Below are 21,846 nucleotides of genomic sequence, written 5' to 3'. Positions count from 1 at the left end.
ACTTGGAATGTGCGTGGTGTCGGGTCAAAGGAAAAAAATATAAAAATTCTTAATCATTTGAAGAGCATGCAAGCAGACATTGCTTTACTACAAGAGACTCACCTCTCCAAGTCCGATACCTCAAAACTGCATTCATCGCAATACCCACACACATACCTTGCTAGTTACAACTCCAAACAGAGAGGCGTAGCCATTCTCATAAGTAGAAAGGTCAACTTTACAGTCCATAACTCCATTACTGACATAGAGGGAAGATACATCATTCTTAATATTTCTGTTGACGGGAGAAACTTATGTATCGCCAACATTTATGGTCCAAATGTTGATGACCCCTCCTTTTTTCACACTTTCTTCTCTTCACTTTCTCCTCACTCAAACCACTGCTTGATTCTAGGAGGGGACCTCAACTTAGTATTTAATCCAAATATAGATCGGTCCAGAGTGACTGGGAGTCACCGTGAGTCTCAGTCAGTGGTAATACTTAAGCAATATATGAAGGATTATGGTCTTTGCGATGCCTGGCGTTCTTATCACCGCACTCTTAGGGAATACACTTATTTTTCTCCAGTTCACCACTCATTCTCTCGCATTGATTACTTTTTAACTAGTAGCTCAATTTTATCTGACATCTCAAACATTCACATCCATCCTATCATCATCAGTGACCATGCACCTGTCTCACTTTCCCTCACCAACAAAACTATCACTGCACCTATCAAACAATGGAGACTTAATACATCATTACTAAAGGACCCAGACTTCCTAAACTATTTTGAGAAAGAATGGACAGATTTTTTTGATTTTAATGATCAACCAGAAATCACGGCGTGCGTTCTCTGGGAGACGGCAAAAGTAGTTATGCGAGGAAAAATTATTTCTTATTCATCATACAAGAAAAAAAAGGAACGTTTACTAGAGCAGGAACTTGAAAATGAAATAAAAATATTAGAATTAGCTTATGCGAATTCACAACATGATCACACTCTGAACAAACTGAGAAAACTCAAATTAGATTTAAGAGAAATAATTGATAAGAAAAGTCAATTCCTGCTCCAGAGGTTACGCTTAGAAAAATTTGAACATGACAATAAACCAAGCAAATATTTGGCTAACCAACTAAAATTAAACAAAGAAAAAAACTCTATACCATCCATCAAGGATTCAGCTGGGAACATTACACACGTTCCTGAGGAAATTAACTCCATCTTTAGAGACTTTTACAGAAACTTGTATACACCCCAGATTGACCCATCTCTTTCAGACATTGAAACATTTCTCAATGGTATAGACTTACCTAAATTGAATACAAGGCAGGTATCAAATTTAGATCTTGCTATTTCTGTAGGCGAACTACACGATGCTCTTCAACAGATGCCAAACAATAAAGCACCAGGGCCTGATGGGTTCCCTGTGGAGTTCTACAAAACATTCTGGTCACTGCTAGCTCCGATATTTACGAAAATGGCTTTAGAGATTAAAGAAAACTCATTCCTTCCTCCAAATATGAACTCTGCCACGATCAGTCTCTTGCTAAAACCTGATAAAGACCCAACACTTCCATCCAGTTACCGGCCAATCTCCCTGATTAATGCTGATCTTAAAATTATCTGCAAAGTATTAGCTCAAAGATTAGAAAAAGTCACTCCATATATAGTACATCCTGATCAAACAGGTTTCATTAAAGAGAGGCTATCGTCCAACAATGTTCGCCGTCTACTCAATGTGATAGACTATTCTGTTATTCATAATCTAAAAACAGCTGTTGTTTCATTAGATGCTGAAAAAGCATTTGATAGAGTGAACTGGAATTTTCTTCTAGCTACTCTACAGAAATTTGGATTTGGAGACTCATTTATAGAATGGATTAAGGTCCTATATAGTTTTCCTACAGCTTCGGTTAGAACGAACAGCCAAATATCTCCAAGGTTTAATCTTATGAGGGGCACAAGGCAAGGGTGTCCACTTTCTCCGTCACTGTTTGCTATATTTATTGAACCTCTTGCAACCGCTATTCGACAGCATGCAAATATTAAAGGCATCCATACCGCAACCGTTCATCATAAAATAAGCCTTTATGCTGATGATGTATTACTTTTCTTACAAAATCCACATTCTTCTCTTCAAGATACAATCTCACTTATCAATAAATTCAGTTCTATTTCAGATTACTCCATCAACTGGTCCAAATCTACTGTGTTACCAATTAATTTTGACTTTCAGAGCACCTCATCGATTCCACTGCATAAAGGGAACATTAAATACCTGGGAATCAATATTTCCTCCTTATTGTCAGATCTGAATCGCTTGAATTACTCCCCAATCTTAAAATCGATTGAGGATGATCTGGCGCGTTGGAAAACACTGCCAATCTCACTTATGGGAAGGGTTTCTACCGTGAAAATGATGGTCTTGCCTAGGGTTAATTATCTATTTTCAATGATTCCAACCAAACCTTCTCAAATCTGGTTTAAGTCACTAGACTCACACATCAATCAGTTTCTTTGGAAGAGTAAACCAGCACGAATCAGCCTTAAAACTTTACAAAAACCCAAAGAACATGGGGGTCTAGAACTCCCAAACTTTTCCTATTATTTCCTTGCAAATAAACTACAATATATATTAAAATGGATCAATCCCACTTTATTAGATAGTTTATGGTTAGAGATTGAACAATCACTTAGCCAGGAGATCCCAATTTCTAACTTGCCCTTTATTAGCCAAATTCTCCGAAAACACAACTGCTTTAAAAGTATTAATATACGCACTACCTTAACAGCTTGGTGGGAGTTTTTGAAAATAACTGGGTCCCCGCTCACTCCATGCCAATTTACGCCTATTTGGAATAATCCTGATTTTCTTTTAAACAAGAAGCCATTGAACTTTCCAACATGGTATGATAAGGGAGTCGGATGCCTTGGGGATATCATCAATGCAAACAGTTTTATCTCTTTTAAAAGTTTAATAACACAATATGCAATCAATCCTAATAAATTTCTAGAATATATACAAATCAAATCTGTAATCAGCGCAAGATTCAACAAAACAACATGGGAAAGTAATCCTACGACCGTTAAATTCTTCAAAACATCTGCCCCCAAAGCTTTATCCAAATTATATGCTCTCTTATCAAAAATAGATAACACAATAAGTATTCCAACTTCTAAATGGCACTCAGACGTATCAACAAGCTGTGACCCAGAATTCTGGAAACAAATATGCCTCAATACTACTCGTTTGATTAAGAATCCAAATGTACGACTGATTCAGCTCAAAATACTTTACAGAATACATTACACCGGTTTAAGAATGTATAAAATGGGTTTAGCTGACTCTAACATCTGTGTACACTGCTCAGATAATAAGATAGATAATTACTTGCATTCAATGTGGTCCTGTGCTCCCGTGAGTAACTTTTGGCTTGGAGTGTGCGAGAACCTATCATTAGCGTTAGAGATTCCTATTCCCATCTCCCCTGCACTCTGCCTGTTGGGTGATCTCTCCGCAACTGATCTTGATATAAACAAAACATACCTCCTTATAAATGCGTTAGGCATCGCCAAGAAAACTATTCTCATAAATTGGAAATCAAAAAATAATTTATGTATAAACCTTTACAAAAACATTTTATTAGATTATGTAGTTATGGAAAGAATGTCTGCTGAATCAAACCAACAACTGACAGAATTCCGATCTCTTTGGGCACCGCTAATTAATTTTCTGACCTGACTCCCTTGGGGGCCGGGGCTGGGGCTCTGTCCCGGGGGTCTTGCTCCGTGGGTGGGGGGTCCTGGGTGCCGGGGGGGCCGTGTGCCGCGGGGTCGGGTGGGCCTGGGGTGTGTTTCCTGGTTCCGGCCTGGCGGGCCGATCCGTGGGTGGTCTGGTGGCTGGGGGTGGGTGGAGGTGCCTGGGCGGGTGTTGGGGTGCGGGTGGAGCTGTGGGCGGCCGCCTTGGGTTGGTTGGGGGGGCTGTCCCTCCCGTGGGTGGTTGGGCGGGGGGTTGCGCCCGTGGGGCTGGGGTCTTGCCGCTGTCGGGCGGGGGTCGGCTCGTGCCCCTCTGGCTCTGGGTGTCCGTGGGCTTCCTCCTTCCCCTGGGGCGCGGGGCGGGGTCTGCCCGGGGTCGCCCTGCGCTGCGGCTGTGCGGGCCTGCCTGGTGCCGGGTTGGGGGGACTGCTTGCCTCCCTTGTTGGGGCCCCGGCGGTGCTGCCCGACTGCCCTGCGGGAGTCCCCCTCCTGTGTTTTACTCTGCCCTTATTTTTTTATTAATTTTATTTATTTATTTTAATTTATTTTATATGTATATATATGTACAGTATGTATGTGTATGTGTATATGTGTATATGTATGTATGTATGTATGTATGTATGTATGTATGTATGTGTATGTATGTGTATATATATATGTATGTGTGTATGTATGTATGTATATATATGTAGATATATATATATATATATATATATTATTATTATTATTATTATTTTTTTTAATCTACTTAATATATTTAACTTATTCTGTTAAATTATATATGGGTACGCGTGTATGTGGGTGTGTGTACGTTTGTATATATGTATGGTGGAATCTGTGTGTATGTATGTAGGTACATATGTATGTGTCGCTGCCCCGGTGTGCATTGCTGATCGCGGCGCCGGGTCTGCTGAGGTGCCGTGGCATGCCGGCTGTGGGCGCAGGGCTGGGCCCTTATGGCTTTTTGCCGGATGGGATGCCTGGTGGGTGGTGGGCGGGGGGGGCCTGGACGTGCGGGAAGGGCTGCGGGGTTTGGTGGCGTTGGGCACTGTTGGCGACCAGGCCTCTTGTTTATTTTTATTTATTTTATTTTATTTAAAGGGTTTATTTTTTTTTTATTTTATTTTTTTTATTTTCTTTCTATTTTTTTTTTTTTTTTTTTTTTTTTTTTGTGTGTGTTGTGTATGTATGTGTTTGTGTATATGTGGGCTTATGTATATGTGTGTGGGTGTATTAATGTGTATATATGTGTGGATGTGTATGTTTATATGTATATGCATGCGTGTGTATATGTGTGTATGTGTATGTATATGTATATGCATATATGTATGTGTGTATGTATGTGTATATGAATGTGTAGGTGTGTGCATGGGTGTGGATGTCCGGTGGCTCAATTGGCCTGGCTGTGGATGAGTTGGGGTAGGTGGGTTGGTGGCCTCGGTGGTAGCCGGGGGTGTGCGTTGTTGTGGTTTACGGGGTCGGTCGCTTTTTTGTTTTGGTTTCGGCGGCCGCGGGTGTTTACGCTGCGGACGGGCGGTGGTGGTGATGGTTGCTGCGGTGATACCAGCGGTTGGCATCGCTGTGTTGGGTTGGAGTGGTTGGGGGACTGTGGCTGGTGTCTGTGCGCTTGTGGGGTTGTGGGGCTGGCTGGCGTTGGCTTGCCGGCTGGTTTGGGGGCTGGCGGGCGGACGGGATGCATTGGCTTCTACCCCCGTTGGGGGGCTCCTTCCCCTGGCCGGGACTCGTATGGGCACGTTGCTGTGTGGATGGCCGGGATGCGGTGTTTGCATTGGGCGTGGGGGCTGTGCAGTTTTTCTGCGTTTGGTTGCCGGTATGGGCTCTGCAGGGTTGGGTTGGGGCGGGCGGGGGCTGGCTTTGTTTGGCGGGGGGAGGGCTCGCGTGGCGTCACGTTAAAGTGGTCTGGTGTGGGTCACGGGCTGTGGCGGGGGGTGGCGGCCTCCTGGCCGTAGTTCCTGGTTGTCGGCCGCGTGGACTGGGGGGATGTCCGGGCCCTCTACTCCTACTTATAGCGCACACAGTCACACATATATAGGACTTTGGGGATTGTCCTGCGGGGAGGCATGGCGGGGGGTTGAGGATGCCTCCAATGGGGCTCCAGTCCTCCTGTCTTGTCCCCTGCTCGTCCATCCCTCAATCTTAGCTGCATATTAGACACTTAGGATTTGGGGGGCTTGGCTTGGTTGGGACCCACCATGACCTTGATGACCCCCAATTTTAATCGCATTATTAGTTCCCACAAGCATACATATCTCACTCACGCTACAGTACACACATCAATAGGGACTGGAGGTCGGCTGTAACGGCTGACCTCCTAATTTTAACTACACAGTAGACACTCTGGGGGCCTTGTACACATGCATGGGGGGTTTGGGGTTCGGCGCACCCCTCATTGCCTCGTCGGCCGGCGTGGACTGCGGTCTGGTGGCCTGCCAGGCTTTTATTCATTTATTATTGTTATATATATTTTTTATTTTTTATGTATTTATTATTTTTATTTTTATTATTTACTTATTTTTATTTTATTTTATTTAAAAAAAATTTTTTTTTTTTTTTTTTTTTAAATCTTATTATTTATTTGTGTGTGGCGTCGCGCGGGTCTCACTTCCTGTTGGGTGGGGTCCGTGCCCGTGTGGCCCGACCTTGCGCTGTGGGGTCTCTGTTGGTGACTTGATGTGGTGGCGGCGCAGCCCCCGTGTCTGGTCTGGATGCTGTGTCTCGGTTGTTTGGGCGGTGGTGTGTTTGTGCGGGTTTGGGTTTGGGTGGGGGGCCTTTTGGTTGGGGGGGGGGGGGTGTTGGTGTCTCTTGTTTGCGTGTTGGCGTTCGGGCTGACTGGCGGGCTGGCGCCGGCTGGTCTCCGTGGTCCTGGTGGCGTGTGGTTGCTGGTCGCAGTTTTTTTTTGATCGCTTTGATTTGATTGGCTGGTGCTGGCTGTCTGGGGTTATTGCGGCTGCTGTTTCTGCTGCCGTTTGTTTGTGGTGTGGGCGCCCGTGGCTGCTGGGTCTGGTGCAGGGGTGTGGCTGATGTTGTGACTGGTGGCAGCGCGCGCGCGAGATGGCTGTCGGGGCTGACGAACTGTGTATATGTATGTATATGTGTGTGTATGTATGTATGTATATATATATGTGTATGTGTACATATGTGTATGTATATGTATATATGTGTATGTGTGGGTATGTATACATGTATGTGTGTATGTGTATGTATATATGTATGTATGTATGTATATTTCTGGGGGTACGCTCTGGGCCTGCCTGTCAGACGGGGGTCGACGCCTCAGGCTACTGCATCCGAACTGCGTGTCTGGAGCTCCTGGGTCCCGCTGTCCATCCCTTCCGGGTGCCCGTCTTGGTTGGGGCCTGTTGGGCCTAGTCCCTGCGTCTATTGTGGTAGCTTGGTGCTGCAAGGTATTCCGAGGTGCTGCGAGTCGGCCAGTTGCTGGGGTAGTGACCTTGTTTGTCAGCATGTCTGTGATCTTCTTTTAATTCTTTTTTTTAAATTAATTAATTAATTAATTTATTTATTTTTTAATATATTTTATTAATATTATTTTTTAATTTTTCCCCTCCCTCAGGGGGGGGGGCTCGGCGGGGCGGTTGCTGGTTGTTCCATCTCCATCGTTGGGGTCCCTGCGGGTGGGGTGGGTGGTTCCCGTGGCCCTGTGCCTGGGTGGTCCTGCGGCGGCCGGTTTGGGTGGGGTGGCCGGGGGCTGGCCTCGCCGCGCTCTCCGGGGGTGGGGGGTGGGCTCGTGGGGGCCCGGTTGCCGGTGGGGCGGGGGCGGTCTTCCCGTCCGGTTGCGGGGAGTCTCTGGGTCCCTCGGGCGGGGCGTCTCGCCTTTCTGCCCGTGTGGGGTGTGGTCTCTCGCTGGCTCGGGGTCTGGCTGTCCCCTGCTTTTCTCGTGCCCTGTCCTCTGCCGGGTGCGTCTGTCTGCGGCCTGCTGCTGGCCCTCGTGGGCGGCGTGGTGGGTCGGGCTCTGGGGTTCCTGTCGCTGGCCGGCTTGGCTGCGTGGGGGCGGTGGTCCCTGGTTCCCTGGGCACCACGCCTCCTGTTTGTGGGTTGGGCTCTCGGGGGTGATGGGGCCGTGCTCTGGCTCCCACGCACTCTGGGAGTCGAATGTATTGTACATGCAAATTCACATATGCTCACATACGTACATAGGTACCTACGCTCCCACATACATACACAAATACAGTACATATTTACCTACCTAATGTTCGTACATCCACACGCACATTCAATATACAAACATACACATACACATACTGTACATATACATTCACTGTACAAACACATATACACATTCTGTACATATACATTCATTGTACAAACACATATACACATTCTGTACATATACAAGTACATATGCATACTTACACTCATGCACATAATCACGTTTCATCAAACATATATTAACGTTGTTGCCCTAGGATAAACTGGGTGTAACACATGGCACACTGACAAAGCTTAACCTATTGTGACTATAACAATCTACAAGGTTAATGTAGGTTGCTTCTCTTTCTCCCCCTCCATTTTTCTGCATTCTTTCGTATCTCAAGTTATCATTACGTATATGTATTGTTGCATTTAAACAACTGTATTGTTGATAATAAAGGTAAATTATTGGTATTGTTCATTATCAATAGCGCTATTTCTATTGGTATTTGTATTGATCCATTTGTAGTGTAATAATGCTCATTGTCATTTCTGTATTATTTTTTATTTTTCGCTAACTGCTTATTTGCTATTACTTTTACCATCATATTTGTACATGTCATATTTGCTGATGTTGCTCTATTGTTTTGACCCCTCATTTGTTGTTGTTGTTGTTTGCTGTTGTTGTTTTTGTCTCTCTGTCTAATCCCCCTCTTGTCCCCACAATTTCCCCCTCTGTCTTCTTTTTTTTTTCTCTTTCTATCCCCTCCTGCTCCGGCCCAGCTGCACTAAATGATAATATAAATACATTTAATAAAGTCAAATACAAATAAGGCAACAAGAGAAGTATTCTACACTTCTCTTTTGTAAAGTAAATCTGAACAGCCGACATGGGCATCTACATCAACTATATGATTTGCCTGAGAAGCTGGACAGGACACAAAAAAAAAAAAAAAAAATAAAAAATAAATAAATAAATAAAATAAACACTACAAATATTATATATTTTTTTACCAACATAAAAATATATATTTAACAGTGGGTTTTAACAATACTACAAATACTACACATAAAAAATGCTTGTACTGCACGCACAAATTTAAAAATGTCTAGGCTATGACCTAATTTGTTTTTAGCTATATTATACAGTAAAAATACATTATTCTATAATTATTTAAACGGCTACATGTTATTCTGACATTCAATTACGAAATTATTACATTGTAACTAACACACTCGCTTGGTATCAATATGCAATATGTATAAGAGTGAGCTGATTCAAACTAGCATTTTGTTTAGCTACCTTTAAACACTTTGTATACATTGTCCTAACATTTCCAATGTAAACTTAATTAGAACTTACTTTAAAAGCATAACCGACAGGTCAGGGTTATCTTCCTTTTTACACTTTGAAATTTTAAACTACTACAAAACTAATGTTCTTTTTCTTCTTCAAACCCGTGGACATAGATATGTTTTTACTAGCATAAAATGCAATAGTCATGTCATTTTATAATATCAATTACTTATGTTGTAGCTTTTTTAGCTACTATCAGCTGGAGCCTATCCCAGCTTCATTCGGGCGGAAGGAGGGGTACACCCTGGACAAGTCACCATCTCATCGCAGGGCCAACACAGATAGACAGACAACATTCACACTCCCATTCACACACTAGGGCCAATTTAGTGTTGCCGATCAACCTATCCTCAGGTGCATGTCTTTGGAGGTGGGAGTAAGCTGGAGTATTCTAAAGCTTTTATCGTTTAGATTGGGGTATGTTGTTTGTAACGGGGAAATGTTAATGTGTCTAGTATTCACGTTAGCTTTTAAGCTAATTAGCGATTAGCACGCCAGCTGCTTCTCCAGGAAATCAGCAGCATCACTGTTAGTTCATTAAAGCGCAGTAGTGAATCACGGTTTTACGATAATGAAAATTTTAAACAGTAATACTAACTGTCAGGAATTTTACCACACATTATCATGGGTACCAATAATTGTTACATTCCTAGTTAAAGGGGAACTTTAGAGTTTTGCCCATCAATCACAATCATTATGGAAGACATGACGCTGGAAGGATTTTTTAATGCATTCTAAATATAAATAAAAATATAAATAAACGTAAATAGTCAGCATACAGTGGAGCCAATGGGAGCTCCACTATACCGCCCAAAAAATCTGATAAACAACCATTTAAAAAACGCAAAAAATATTCAATTTACATTTTGTGACTTGATTATAAACCAAGTATTAGTGATATTGTTAAGCACTAACACAGACAAACTATTTATAGAGGCGATGTGATCACTTCCGTTTGTCCATGTTTACATCATCGAGTGGTCTGCTGCTTCCTCGTTTTCTTGCTCCCTGTAAGTTTGTTGTAGATCATACATCATGCCTCTCCCCTGGAAAGTAGATGGCTGAGAATATAATCCGGCAAGTTGGGACACTTTGGAACTGACGAGAACTGGCGAGACTGACACAAAAAGCTTTTGTTCCCCCACCACCCCGTTTCTTTGCGAGGATTGTGAGAGATTTTTCATCTAAATCTAAATATTCATATGTTCGGCATCCTAATGACTGCAGACATTGCACAGTAAGTGATATTTTATTATGTTTGTTGGCTCATATAAAGTCTGCAGTGAGCAAAAATTAATGCACAGCGTATGCTGATCAAAATACGTAAATATTAAATGTTATTATAAATGTGCCCGTTACTATATTACATATATACTTATATCATGTATAGAAAACCCTAATGGAGGTGTTTTTTTAGGGGCTCTATAGGCAGAATTGAATGGCTCCAATAGGCTCCATTGCAAGTGGACTTTTGATCGAATGTATTTAATATTTAGAATGCATAAAAAAAATCCATTCGTCGTTATGTCTTTCATAATGATTGTGAACGATAGGAACAAAATCCCAAAAAAGTGCAGTTCCCCTGTAAAACAAAAGTAAAGTAGCAGCGTTTCATCTGTTCTGAATGACCCAGCTAGTAAATTATTTTCCCACAGAATAAGAGCGTCTCCACTCCTTACTGTGTACTTTCAAATTCTAAATTAAATGGAATGTAAAGAAAGTGTTGGCTTGCGCACACATAAATGTGTTTGCTTTTACTTTCACATTCCGCTGAATTCTGCAAGTGAAGGAGGTTATTTCATCAAAATGGTTTGGTGTGTAAGTAGAACCTACTGTATATATGAGCGCGTCAAAAAATGGTGTTGACAGTGAAGCGTGTTCACTCGGACCCTGAATGGCGAAAGGTTTAACAATAACAAATACAACACGGGAAATACCAGAAGCATGTCGTCATCTGCCACTCCCCCTGTGAATAACACTCCCACCCTCTATCTAATGGAGAACACAAACATCTGCTGGTTATGCAATGGTGATGAAGACGTGTTCTCCGCAGCCCGCATGTCTCCACGTCAGATGAAAGGTATCTCCAGAGCAAGCAGGCATCATTTGGCAAAAACAAGAACATCAGAACACATTTTTCCCAGTTTAATTATGGACAATTAGTCAATGGACAAACTGTATACCTAATACTGTATATATAAGTGATTTTGGAAAGATGTAAAGTGATTTAAGAAAATCCATTCCTTGCTGTTATTACAGCAATATTGCACCATCTCTCCTTTATGTCGACAGCCCTCGGACTGGCTAAATTAAAAGTTAAAGTACCAATGATTGTCACACACACACGAGGTGTGGCGAAATTATTCTCTGCATTTGACCCATCACCCATGATCACCCACTGGGAGGTGAGGAGAGCAGTGAGCAGCAGCGGTGGACGTGCCCGGGAATCATTTTTGGTGATTTAACCCCCAATTCCAACCCTTGATGCTGAGTGCCAAGCAGGGAGGTAATGGGTCCCATTTTTATAGTCTTTGGTATGACTCGGCCGGGGTTTGAACTCACAACCTACTGATCTCAGGGCGGACACTCTAACCACTAGGCCATCACGTCAACCTAAGCGGTTGCCGACACGATGAAAACTAGCTTGCACATGTACTTGTGACATTGTCCAGAAAAAATGTTTTTGCTGTGATTATGCTTGTATGGTATACCGGTACTAATAAAGTACCCCCGTACTAATGAATTAAAACAGTACTATACTGCCTCTGAAAAATACCAGTACTATATACAAACCCCGTTTCCATATGAGTTGGGAAATTGTGTTAGATGTAAATATAAATGGAATACAATGATTTGCAAATCCTTTTCAACCCATATTCAATTGAATGCACTACAAAGACAAGATATTTGATGTTCAAACTCAAACTTTATTTTTTTTTGCAAATAATAATTAACTTATAATTTCATGGCTGCAACACGTGCCAAAGTAGTTGGGAAAGGGCATGTTCACCACTGTGTTACATGGCCTTTCCTTTTAACAACACTCAGTAAACGTTTGGGAACCGAGGAGACACATTTTTTAAGCTTCTCATGTGGATTTCTTTCCCATTCTTGCTCGATGTACAGCTTAAGTTGTTCAACAGTCCGGGGGTCTCCGTTGTGGTATTTTAGCCTTCATAATGCGCCACACATTTTCAATGGGAGACATGTCTGGACTACAGGCAGGCCAGTCTAGTACCCGCACTCTTTTACTATGAAGCCACGTGGCTTGGCATTTTCTTGCTGAAATAAGCAGGGGTGTCCATGGTAACGTTGCTTGGATGGCAACATATGTTGCTCCAAAACCTGTATGTATCTTTCAGCATTAATGGCGCCTTCACAGATGTGTAAGTTACCCATGTCTTGGGCACTAATACACCCCCATACCATCACAGATGCTGGCTTTTCAACTTTGCGCCTATAACAATCCGGATGGTTCTTTTCTTCTTTGGTCCGGAGGACACAACGTCCACAGTTTCCAAAAACAATTTGAAATGTGGACTCGTCAGACCACAGAACACTTTTCCACTTTGTATCAGTCCATCTTAGATGAGCTCAGGCCCAGCGAAGCCGACGGCGTTTCTGGGTGTTGTTGATAAACGGTTTTCACCTTGCATAGGAGAGTTTTAACTTGCACTTACAGATGTAGCGACCAACTGTAGTTACTGACAGTGGGTTTCTGAAGTGTTCCTGAGCCCATGTGGTGATATCCTTTACACACTGATGTCGCTTGTTGATGCAGTACAGCCTGAGGGATCGAAGGTCACAGGCTTAGCTGCTAACGTGCAGTGATTTCTCCAGATTCTCTGAACCCTTTGATGATATTACGGACCGTAGATGGTGAAATCCCTAAATTCCTTGCAATAGCTGGTTGAGAAAGGTTTTTCTTAAACTATTCAACAATTTGCTCACGCATTTGTTGACAAAGTGGTGACCCTCGCCCCATCCTTGTTTGTGAATGACTGAGCATTTCATGGAATCTACTTTTATACCCAATCATGGCACCCACCTGTTCCCAATTTGCCTGTTCACCTGTGGGATGTTCCAAATAAGTGTTTGATGAGCATTCCTCAACTTTATCAGTATTTATTGCCACCTTTCCCAACTTCTTTGTCACGTGTTGCTGGCATCAAATTCTAAAGTTAATGATTATTTGCCAAAAAAAAAAAAGGTTTATCAGTTTGAACATCAAATATGTTGTCTTTGTAGAATATTCAACTGAATATGGGTTGAAAATGATTTGCAAATCATTGTATTCCGTTTATATTTACATCTAACACAATTTCCCAACTCATATGGAAACGGGGTTTGTATATATATATTTTTTAACAACATTGCTGGAGCAGAGGCGCATGTTCGGCAACACACACATACACAGTACTTACAAGCAGACACGGTGAGGAGACATAAGAGGCAGATATAATAGGATTTTTGCTTAAAAACAAACGATAAATGTGAAGCTATAAACACTGAAGCGCCGCCCTACAACAGGTGCTTTAAAACATAGCTAGCTAGCGGCTAACATCCATCCGCAACAAAGGAATGAGTGCTTATTACATTTTAACAGAAGTGTAGATAGAGCATGTTAAAACAGAATATAAGCAGATATTAACAGTAAATGAACAAGAGGATTAATAATGTATTTTCGTCCATTTGTCCCTCATAATTTTGGCAAAACAATAGAAGGAAATTATACAATATGTTACTGCATACGTCAGCAGCCAAATTAGGAGCCTTTTTTTGCTTTCTTACTATTATAAGAGTAGTTGTCTAGAATGTTCACTGTCTTATTGTAATGTATCATAAGATTTTCTGTTGAAATAAAGCCATGCATCCATCCATCAATTTTCTGCCTCTTGTTCCTCCAATAACACATTTTTTATGCGGTCCCCTTTATTTTAAAAAGTATCAAAATACATTTTGGTAGCAGTACCAAAATTTTGGCATCGGAACAACCCTAGATGTGATAGAATCTTGGTTAATACTGCCATGCTTTTATTTTTAAGCTTACGTTGCACTGCATAGGAAGTGACGGTGTGCATGTTTTAATGTTGTGTAATAATTAGGCAGTAGTTGTGTTGATGTTGTGATTTCACGCTGCTTGGTGATAATGATGATGATAACACTACAACATATGTCGACATAAACTGACACATTCAATTTATAGAAATCGGTTATCACATGTTATATAATAGAGATGCTGGAAAAAAACCCGGTAAAATCCGAATCGTGATTTGCATTAATTATGATTCTAAACTGATTTAACATTTTCAAGAAAATATTTTCAAAAAGATGTGCACGCTGCATCATATGTAAGTATACATCATACTTCAGCAACCACAGGAGATTTGCAACCTGTTTTGAAAAGGTTTAAATATAATTGTATTACATAATATATGGTGAGAATAAGTTTGAATCTATTGTGTTGAATCAAGAATTGGAAGAATCGGAATCAAATTGAATCGTGAGGTGCTGTAAGTACAAATCCCTAATGTTGACATCAACTTAAGTGATCACTTTTTAAAAGAAAATCATGAACATGTTGTACAGTACAACTGTTTCTTTGCAAGATATACACAACTACTCAAGTCTGCATAAATGTAAGAACTATTGAAATTAAAGATGAAGAGAAAATTTTGAAACTAAATTACTCCGAATGTCCAAAATAAGCAGATACTATCCTTAAGTCACGAGAAACAACACTGACTAGATTTGGAGCAACAAGGTAACATGTGAAGATGTCGGAGAAACAAACCTCTGCAAGGCCCTATCCCCCAATAGTTAAAATTACATGAATTCAGACGGTGATCCAGATCAGCTCCAAAATGCAATCGCTCGTTCCTTATCAAACTTCTGACATTTTCGGAAAGTTAAATCAGACTGTACCCATAACTTTTTGAGTTATCTATAGCGGAATTAAATAATTGATTAGACCCCTTGTCAAACATCAGCTGTATTTGTCTCTGCGGGTGGAGGCGGGGCCTGTAGCATACACACGCAGAGGTTGAAGTTTGTAACGTAAACGTTAGGTAATGTACTATAAATGATCTGGTTTATCCCCAAAATATAATCACTTATTTCTTATCCTATTTCTGATATTTTCCTGAAAATTTCATGAAACTCTGCCATAACGTTTTGAGTCATCTATAGCGGAATGAAAGAAACATGGTGACCCCTCTTGTATCCCTCCACTCTTTTTGTCTCTGCGGGGCTCCTAGTATACACATTTACAGAAGTTGAAGCTCGTATCGTAAACGTAAGGTAATGTAGTAGAAATATTCCGGATCAGCCCCAAAATCTAATAAATCAAATTTTATTGATATGGCCTTTAATCACAAGGACGTCAAATGGCTTCACAAACTCACAACGACATCCACTGATCTAAACCCACTTCTGGACAAGGAAAAACTTAAAAACCTTGCACGGTGACCATCTGCAATGGATGTCGAGTGGGTACATTTATTGAATTGTTACATTAATTAATTGTTAAATTACTAGATAAAGTTGGAGTCCTGTTGATTGAGAAACCAACAGATAGTCATGGTGGGGCAGTGTATCTTTTCCTAGGCTCATCCAGTCAGCTACGCGGAGGTGTCTATAGCTGTGCATGGAAGAGTGGTCCAGAGTGTTTTGTTTTTTTTTTAAATTATATTTTGGCCCATAACTTTTTGTTTTATCAAAAGAATGAAGCGATCAACCAACCAAATTTTAAGATCAATAAAAAGTTAAGTAACTGTGATAGAAAACTCTAATAATGTTACATATATATAATGTGCTGTTTGTGGATTTGGCAACAGGACTTCTTCCAACATCACTGCAGCTGTGGTGCAGCAGGTCTCGCTTTTACGAACATGAACGAGGTTTTGTCACCCAGCGGAACAATCTCTGATCTCTCAACCATTCCCGAGGCCACACGGCATCAACTTCTTTCAACCACGAGAGGTAATTTTGACATTTACATTGTTTTTATTCAAGGATAACACAATGTTCTCTTGTCACTGATGGTCTAGTGCAGGGGTCGGCGACCTTTACCACTCAAAGAGCCATTTTGACCTGTTTCACAAATTAAAGAAAACAATGGGAGCCACAAAACTCTTTTGAAATTTAAAATGAAATAACACTGCATACAAAGTTTTTTAATTTAGTTTTATATGAATGGCGCTTGACAGCGTCATACTTGCCATCCTTCCCGATTTTTCCGGGAGATTCCCGTGATGTGCGTGCCAACCCGGTTAAATGTTGTAAGCAACCTCTTCCTGCACACGTAAGTGACTGCAAGGCATACTTGGTCAACAGCCATACAGGTCACACTGAGGGTGGCGCTATAAACAACTTTAACACTCTTACTAATATGCCCCACACTGTGAACCCACACCAAACAAGAATGACAAACACATTTTGGGAGAACATCCGCACCGTAACACATTATCACATCGGTTGAGGTGGGTGGGGCGGGGTTTGGTGGTAGCGGGGTTGTATAATGTAGCCCGGAAGAGTCAGGGATGCATGGGATTCTGGGTATTTGTTCTGTTGTGTTACGGTGCGGATGTTTTCCCAAAATGTGTTTTTCATTCTTGTTTGGTGTGGGTTCACATTGTGGCGCATATTAGTAAGAGTGTTAAAGTTGTTTGTATCGCCACCCTCAGTGTAACCTGTATGGCTGTTGACCAAGTATGCCTTGCAGTCACTTACGTGTAGGCAGACGCCCCATACAACATGTGACTGGGCCGGCACGCAGATAGTATGGTAATAAAAGCTGACGCGACGACAGGTTGTAAAGGACGCTAAAAGCAGTGCCATTACGGCACTCCCTCACTATTGTTGTCCTGGTGAAAAACTGAGAATGATTACCCCGGGAGACTTTCGGGAGAGACACTGAAATACGGAAGTCTCCCGTAAAAATCGGGGGGGTCGGCAAGTATGCAGCTGAGCCGCATCAGAGTGATCAAAGAGCCGCATGCGGCTCCGGAGCCGCGGGTTGCCGACCCCTGGTCTAGTGACTTGTCAGTGGTTGACTTACCCAAATATTTTGGTGCGTGGTTCAGTCCCTGCACAGTGATGCTCTGAATATGAGTGATAACTTGTCTTTTTTGTTTTTGAAATTGATTGAAACAGTGACAGCAATGTTGTATCTTATTAGTATTTTTACAAATGTGACAGACTTTCCAGAGCAATTTTAAAGCTGAAAAGACTGACAGCGATGTCTATGAATGTTCTCATTCATCCAGGTCATTGTCATCTCAGGGTATTCAATCCATTGGAACTGGACTGATAGTGATATTTTCCTAGCTCAGGGCTGCCAAGTTTCAGTAAATGACAACAGTGGGACTGGAATGGCATGATGCGTTTAAATTTTATTTTTTTAACACAGATTTGGCCTGTTTTAAGGTCGATTTATACCTTAAGACTGATGTTCTCACCTCCAGCAGCTCTCTGCACCGTGGCCTCTTAATGTTTCTTATTTAAGCAGAAATTAGAAATGAATATCATTTCCACTGTTTTCTATGCGAGTTCTTCTGTCTCCTCCTCTGCATCTGTGTTCTCAATTTGTATCTCTTCTACATCTCCATCCTCACTGTCTTCAATCTCTTCTGACATCTCTTCATCTTCCAGTGTTGGACGCTGCACAGTGGAGCAGGGGTTAGTGCAAGTGCCTCAGAATACAAAGGTCCTGGGTTCAATCCCTGTGTGGAGTTTGCATGTTTTCCCTGTGACTGAATGTGGGTTCCCTCCGGGTACTCCGGCTTCCTCCCACCTCCAAAAGACATGCACCTGTGGATAGGTTGATTGGCAACACTAAATTGTCCTTAGTGTGTGAATGCTGTCTGTGTTGGATGAGGTGGCGACTTGTCCAGGGTGGACCCCGCCTTCCGCCCGAGTGCAGCTGGGATGGGTTCCAGCAACCCCGTCAAGATGGTCGCTGTAGGAGAGAGGAAAAAGATAGTGGGTATTTTGTTGATTCTTAGTTTATGCTGTGCACGCTCCCCAACACCAAGACACTGAAAGGCTTCAGTTCAAGAAAATGGGTTTATTTAACAAAGGAAGGGGAGGGGGAATAAATGTAGTCAACCCTGTCGGGGTACTTTTCATCATGCATTTCATCACATTAGTTTTGTCCAACACTGGTTGACTGACAACAGATAGTGATGGGTCCGGCAACACAGAAGCATCGGCGCATGCGTCGAGCTCATAGAGCAAAACTCTGTGTCGCTTTTAGAAAATCACGTGACCGATCATGAGCTGTTTCGGTCACGTGACCGATACGCGAACTGTGTCGCACTGACGCCTCCTCTGTGCCCTGTGAGCGGGTCTTTTCTACAGCCGGAGAAATAATAACTAAGAAGAGAAATCGTCTAAAATTAATTAATTAATACGTTGGAAAAACTTCTTTTTATTTATTTTTTTTATAAAAATGTGAAAAAAAAAATTCCCAGTCCACAAGCATCCTCATTCACAACACGTTCTCTTAGATTTCCATGTTATGATACATGTTCACATTATTTATTGACTGTATCTAAAAAAGATAAATATATTTTTATTTAAATGAAGATATGAAATAATGCTAAATGAAATACAATGACTTGGTTTATATTATTGTATATACTAGTGATGGGTTGATGAGGCGTCATGAAGCGTTTCGACACATTGCAAAACTGTATTGATACTGTGTCGATACTGTGTCACTAAATACTGACATCTGCTGGACATTAAAAATCCCTACAGGCAACCTATGGACCGACTCAACTGGCACTGATTTTATGACCTAGTACAGTGGTTCTCAAATGGGGGTACGCGTACCCCTGGGGGTACTTGAAGGTATGCCAAGGGGTACGTGAGATTTTTTTTTAAATATTCTAAAAATAGCAACAATTCAGAAATCCTTTATAAATATATTTATTGAATAATACTTCAACAAAATATGAATGTAAGTTCATAAACTCAGTGAAGCACAAGCTCAGGTTTGTCACTGAAATGTCTGTCAAAAAGAACTGTGAAAAGAAATGCAACAATGCAATATTCAGTGTTGACAGCTAGATTTTTTTGTGGACATGTCCTGGGGATAGGTTGATTGGCAACACTAAATTGGCCCTAGTGTGTGAATGTGAGTGTGAATGTTGTCTGTCTATCTGTGTTGGCCCTGGCGACTTGTCCAGGGTGTACCCCGCCTTCCGCCCGATTGTAGCTGAGATAGGCTCCAGCGCCCCCCGCGACCCCAAAGGGAATAAGCGGTAGAAAATGGATGGATGGATGGATGTTCCATGAATATTGATGTTAAAGATTTTTTTTTTGTGAAGAAATGTTTCATGAATCCAGATGGATCTCTATTACAATCCCCAAAGAGGGCACTTTAAGTTGATGATTACTTCTATGTGTAGAAATCTTTATTTATAATTGAATCACTTGTTTATTTTTCAACAAGTTTTTAGTTATTTTTATCTTTTTTTACCAAATAGTTCAAGAAAGACTACTACAAATGAGCAATATTTTGCACTGTTATACAATCTAATAAATCAGAAACTGATGACATAGTGCTGTATTTTACTTCTTTATCTTTTTTTTTTTTCAACCAAAAATGCTTTGCTCTGATTAGGGGGTACTTGAATTAAAAAAAAATTCACAGGGGGTACATTGCTGAAAAAAGGTTGAGAACCACTGACCTAGTATATACAATAATATAAACCAAGTCATTGTATTTCATTTAGGATTATTTAATAACTTCATTTAAATAAAAATATATTTTTTGTCTTTTTTAGATACAGTCAATAAATAATGTGAACATGTATCATAACATGGAAATCTAAGAGAACGTGTTGTGAATGAGGATGCTTGTGGACCTGGAATTTTTATTTTTTTTTACACATTTTTATTTTTTTTTAAAACAGTTTTTCTAACGTATTCAATTTTAGAAGCTTTCTCTTCTTAGTTATTATTTCTCCGGCTGTAGAAAAGACCCGCTCACAGGGCACAGAGGAGGCGTCAGTGTGACACAGTTCGCGTATCGGTCACGTGACCAAAACAGCTCATGATCGGTCACGTGACTTTCTAAAAGCGGTACGCGCACCGACACAGGGTTTCGCTCAATGAGCTCGACGCATGCGCCGATGCATCGGTGTTGCCGGACCCATCACTAGTATATACTAGGTCATAAAATCAGTGTCAGTTGAGTGGGTCCATAGGTTGCCTGTAGGGATTTTTAATGTCCAGCAGATGTCAGTATTTAGTGACACAGTATTAATACAGTTTTGCAATGTGTCGAAACGCTTCATGACACCTCATCAACCCATCACTAGTCTATAATGTACATCCATCAAGCATCCTGTTTGAAAGAGAGTGGAGTGTGCGTCTTACCCCCCGACAGCATCCCATGCAGAGGTAGAGTGAGCTCAGGTTCAAGCTGCTGCATTTATGGCCCAGGCTGATCATAACCCAGGTGTCCTCCATTGGTGATTAGACACAGCAGTCATCATTTCGAGCCGATTGAGGAGGAATGCAGGTCGGTACCGCCCCTCAACTACTCTGCCTAGGGCCACATGTCTGCTGGGCTGAACCTGGGCACACCTCCTACCTTCGATAGGACGGCGGTCAGCCCGGCCCCATAGAGACACTACACAATACAATTTGTTATTCTTCTAGCTAGACCTGTGTGTTCACTTCCGTACCTGACGATTTTGGTTACAACTGTTGCCTTCCTCAGAGGTTGTCAAGTGATGTTGCTGTGATGTGTCTGGTCAGCTGATTTAAACAGTTTTTGGCAGTGTCTTCTTACCAGTGCCAGGGGGCGTACAAACTTTCCCACACCTGGGACAAAGTTCTGAAGAGGTCAAACTGCAGATGGCGCTGTCAGCCTGCTACTACAAGCAGGAATACAGCGCCAAAAACTGTTTAAATCAGCTGACCAGACACATCACAGCAACATCACGTGACAACCTCTGAGGAAGGCAACAGTTGTAGCCGAAACGAGTACAGAAGTGAACACACAGGTCTGGCCATGAGAAGCCTAATGAACCTCTTTGTATTCTTAGTTTAATTGTATCTTTCTTTGTTTGACATTGTTAACATAGACCAGTGGTTCTTAACCTGGGTTCGATCGAACCCTAGGGGTTCGGTGAGTCGGGCTCAGGGGTTCGGCGGAGGTCAAGACACACCCGACTCGTCGTGTAAATAAAAACTTCTCCCTATCAGCGTATTACGGATACGGCAACAGCAGAAGTCAGACTGATTTGCAGGTGTGTAATTTGTTGTGAGTTTATGCACTGTGTTGGTTTTGTTGTTTGAACAAGGTGATGTTCATGCACGGTTCATTTTGTGCACCAGTAATGAAACATGGTAACACTTTGGCACATATTGGCTCTCAACTACTCATTAAGTACTTATTAATGCCTTATTCGGCATGACCTTATTATAACCCTAACCCTCTAACCCTGGCCCTAACCCTCTAACCCTAACCAAATAACTCTAAATTAAGTCTTTGTTACTTAGAATATGTTCCCCATACTATAGTGTTACCAAAAACATGTAACTTTGTCTTGAATTTGAAAA

General features: G+C 41.7%; 1 protein-coding gene across 4 annotated transcripts in view; it reads left to right on the top strand.

Annotated features, from left to right (window-relative positions):
• The window catches only part of LOC133608768 (uncharacterized), a 115,646-nt gene that overhangs the window by 74,460 nt on the left and 19,340 nt on the right, over positions 1-21,846 (top strand). For 3 of the 4 annotated variants that reach the window (XM_061964293.1, XM_061964302.1, XM_061964285.1), the window contains one exon: positions 16,104-16,248. In XM_061964293.1, the coding sequence (XP_061820277.1) occupies positions 16,104-16,248 (145 nt within the window). Of the gene's footprint in view, positions 1-16,103; positions 16,249-17,919; positions 18,101-21,846 lie in introns of those variants that run through there. The other variant, XM_061964310.1, reaches the window with a different exon arrangement.

This window comes from Nerophis lumbriciformis, linkage group LG02, assembly GCF_033978685.3.
Source record: "Nerophis lumbriciformis linkage group LG02, RoL_Nlum_v2.1, whole genome shotgun sequence".
Lineage (NCBI taxonomy): Eukaryota > Metazoa > Chordata > Actinopteri > Syngnathiformes > Syngnathidae > Nerophis > Nerophis lumbriciformis.
The sequence above is the reverse complement of the archived record's forward strand: the minus strand, read 5'-3'. Positions and strand labels throughout refer to the sequence as shown.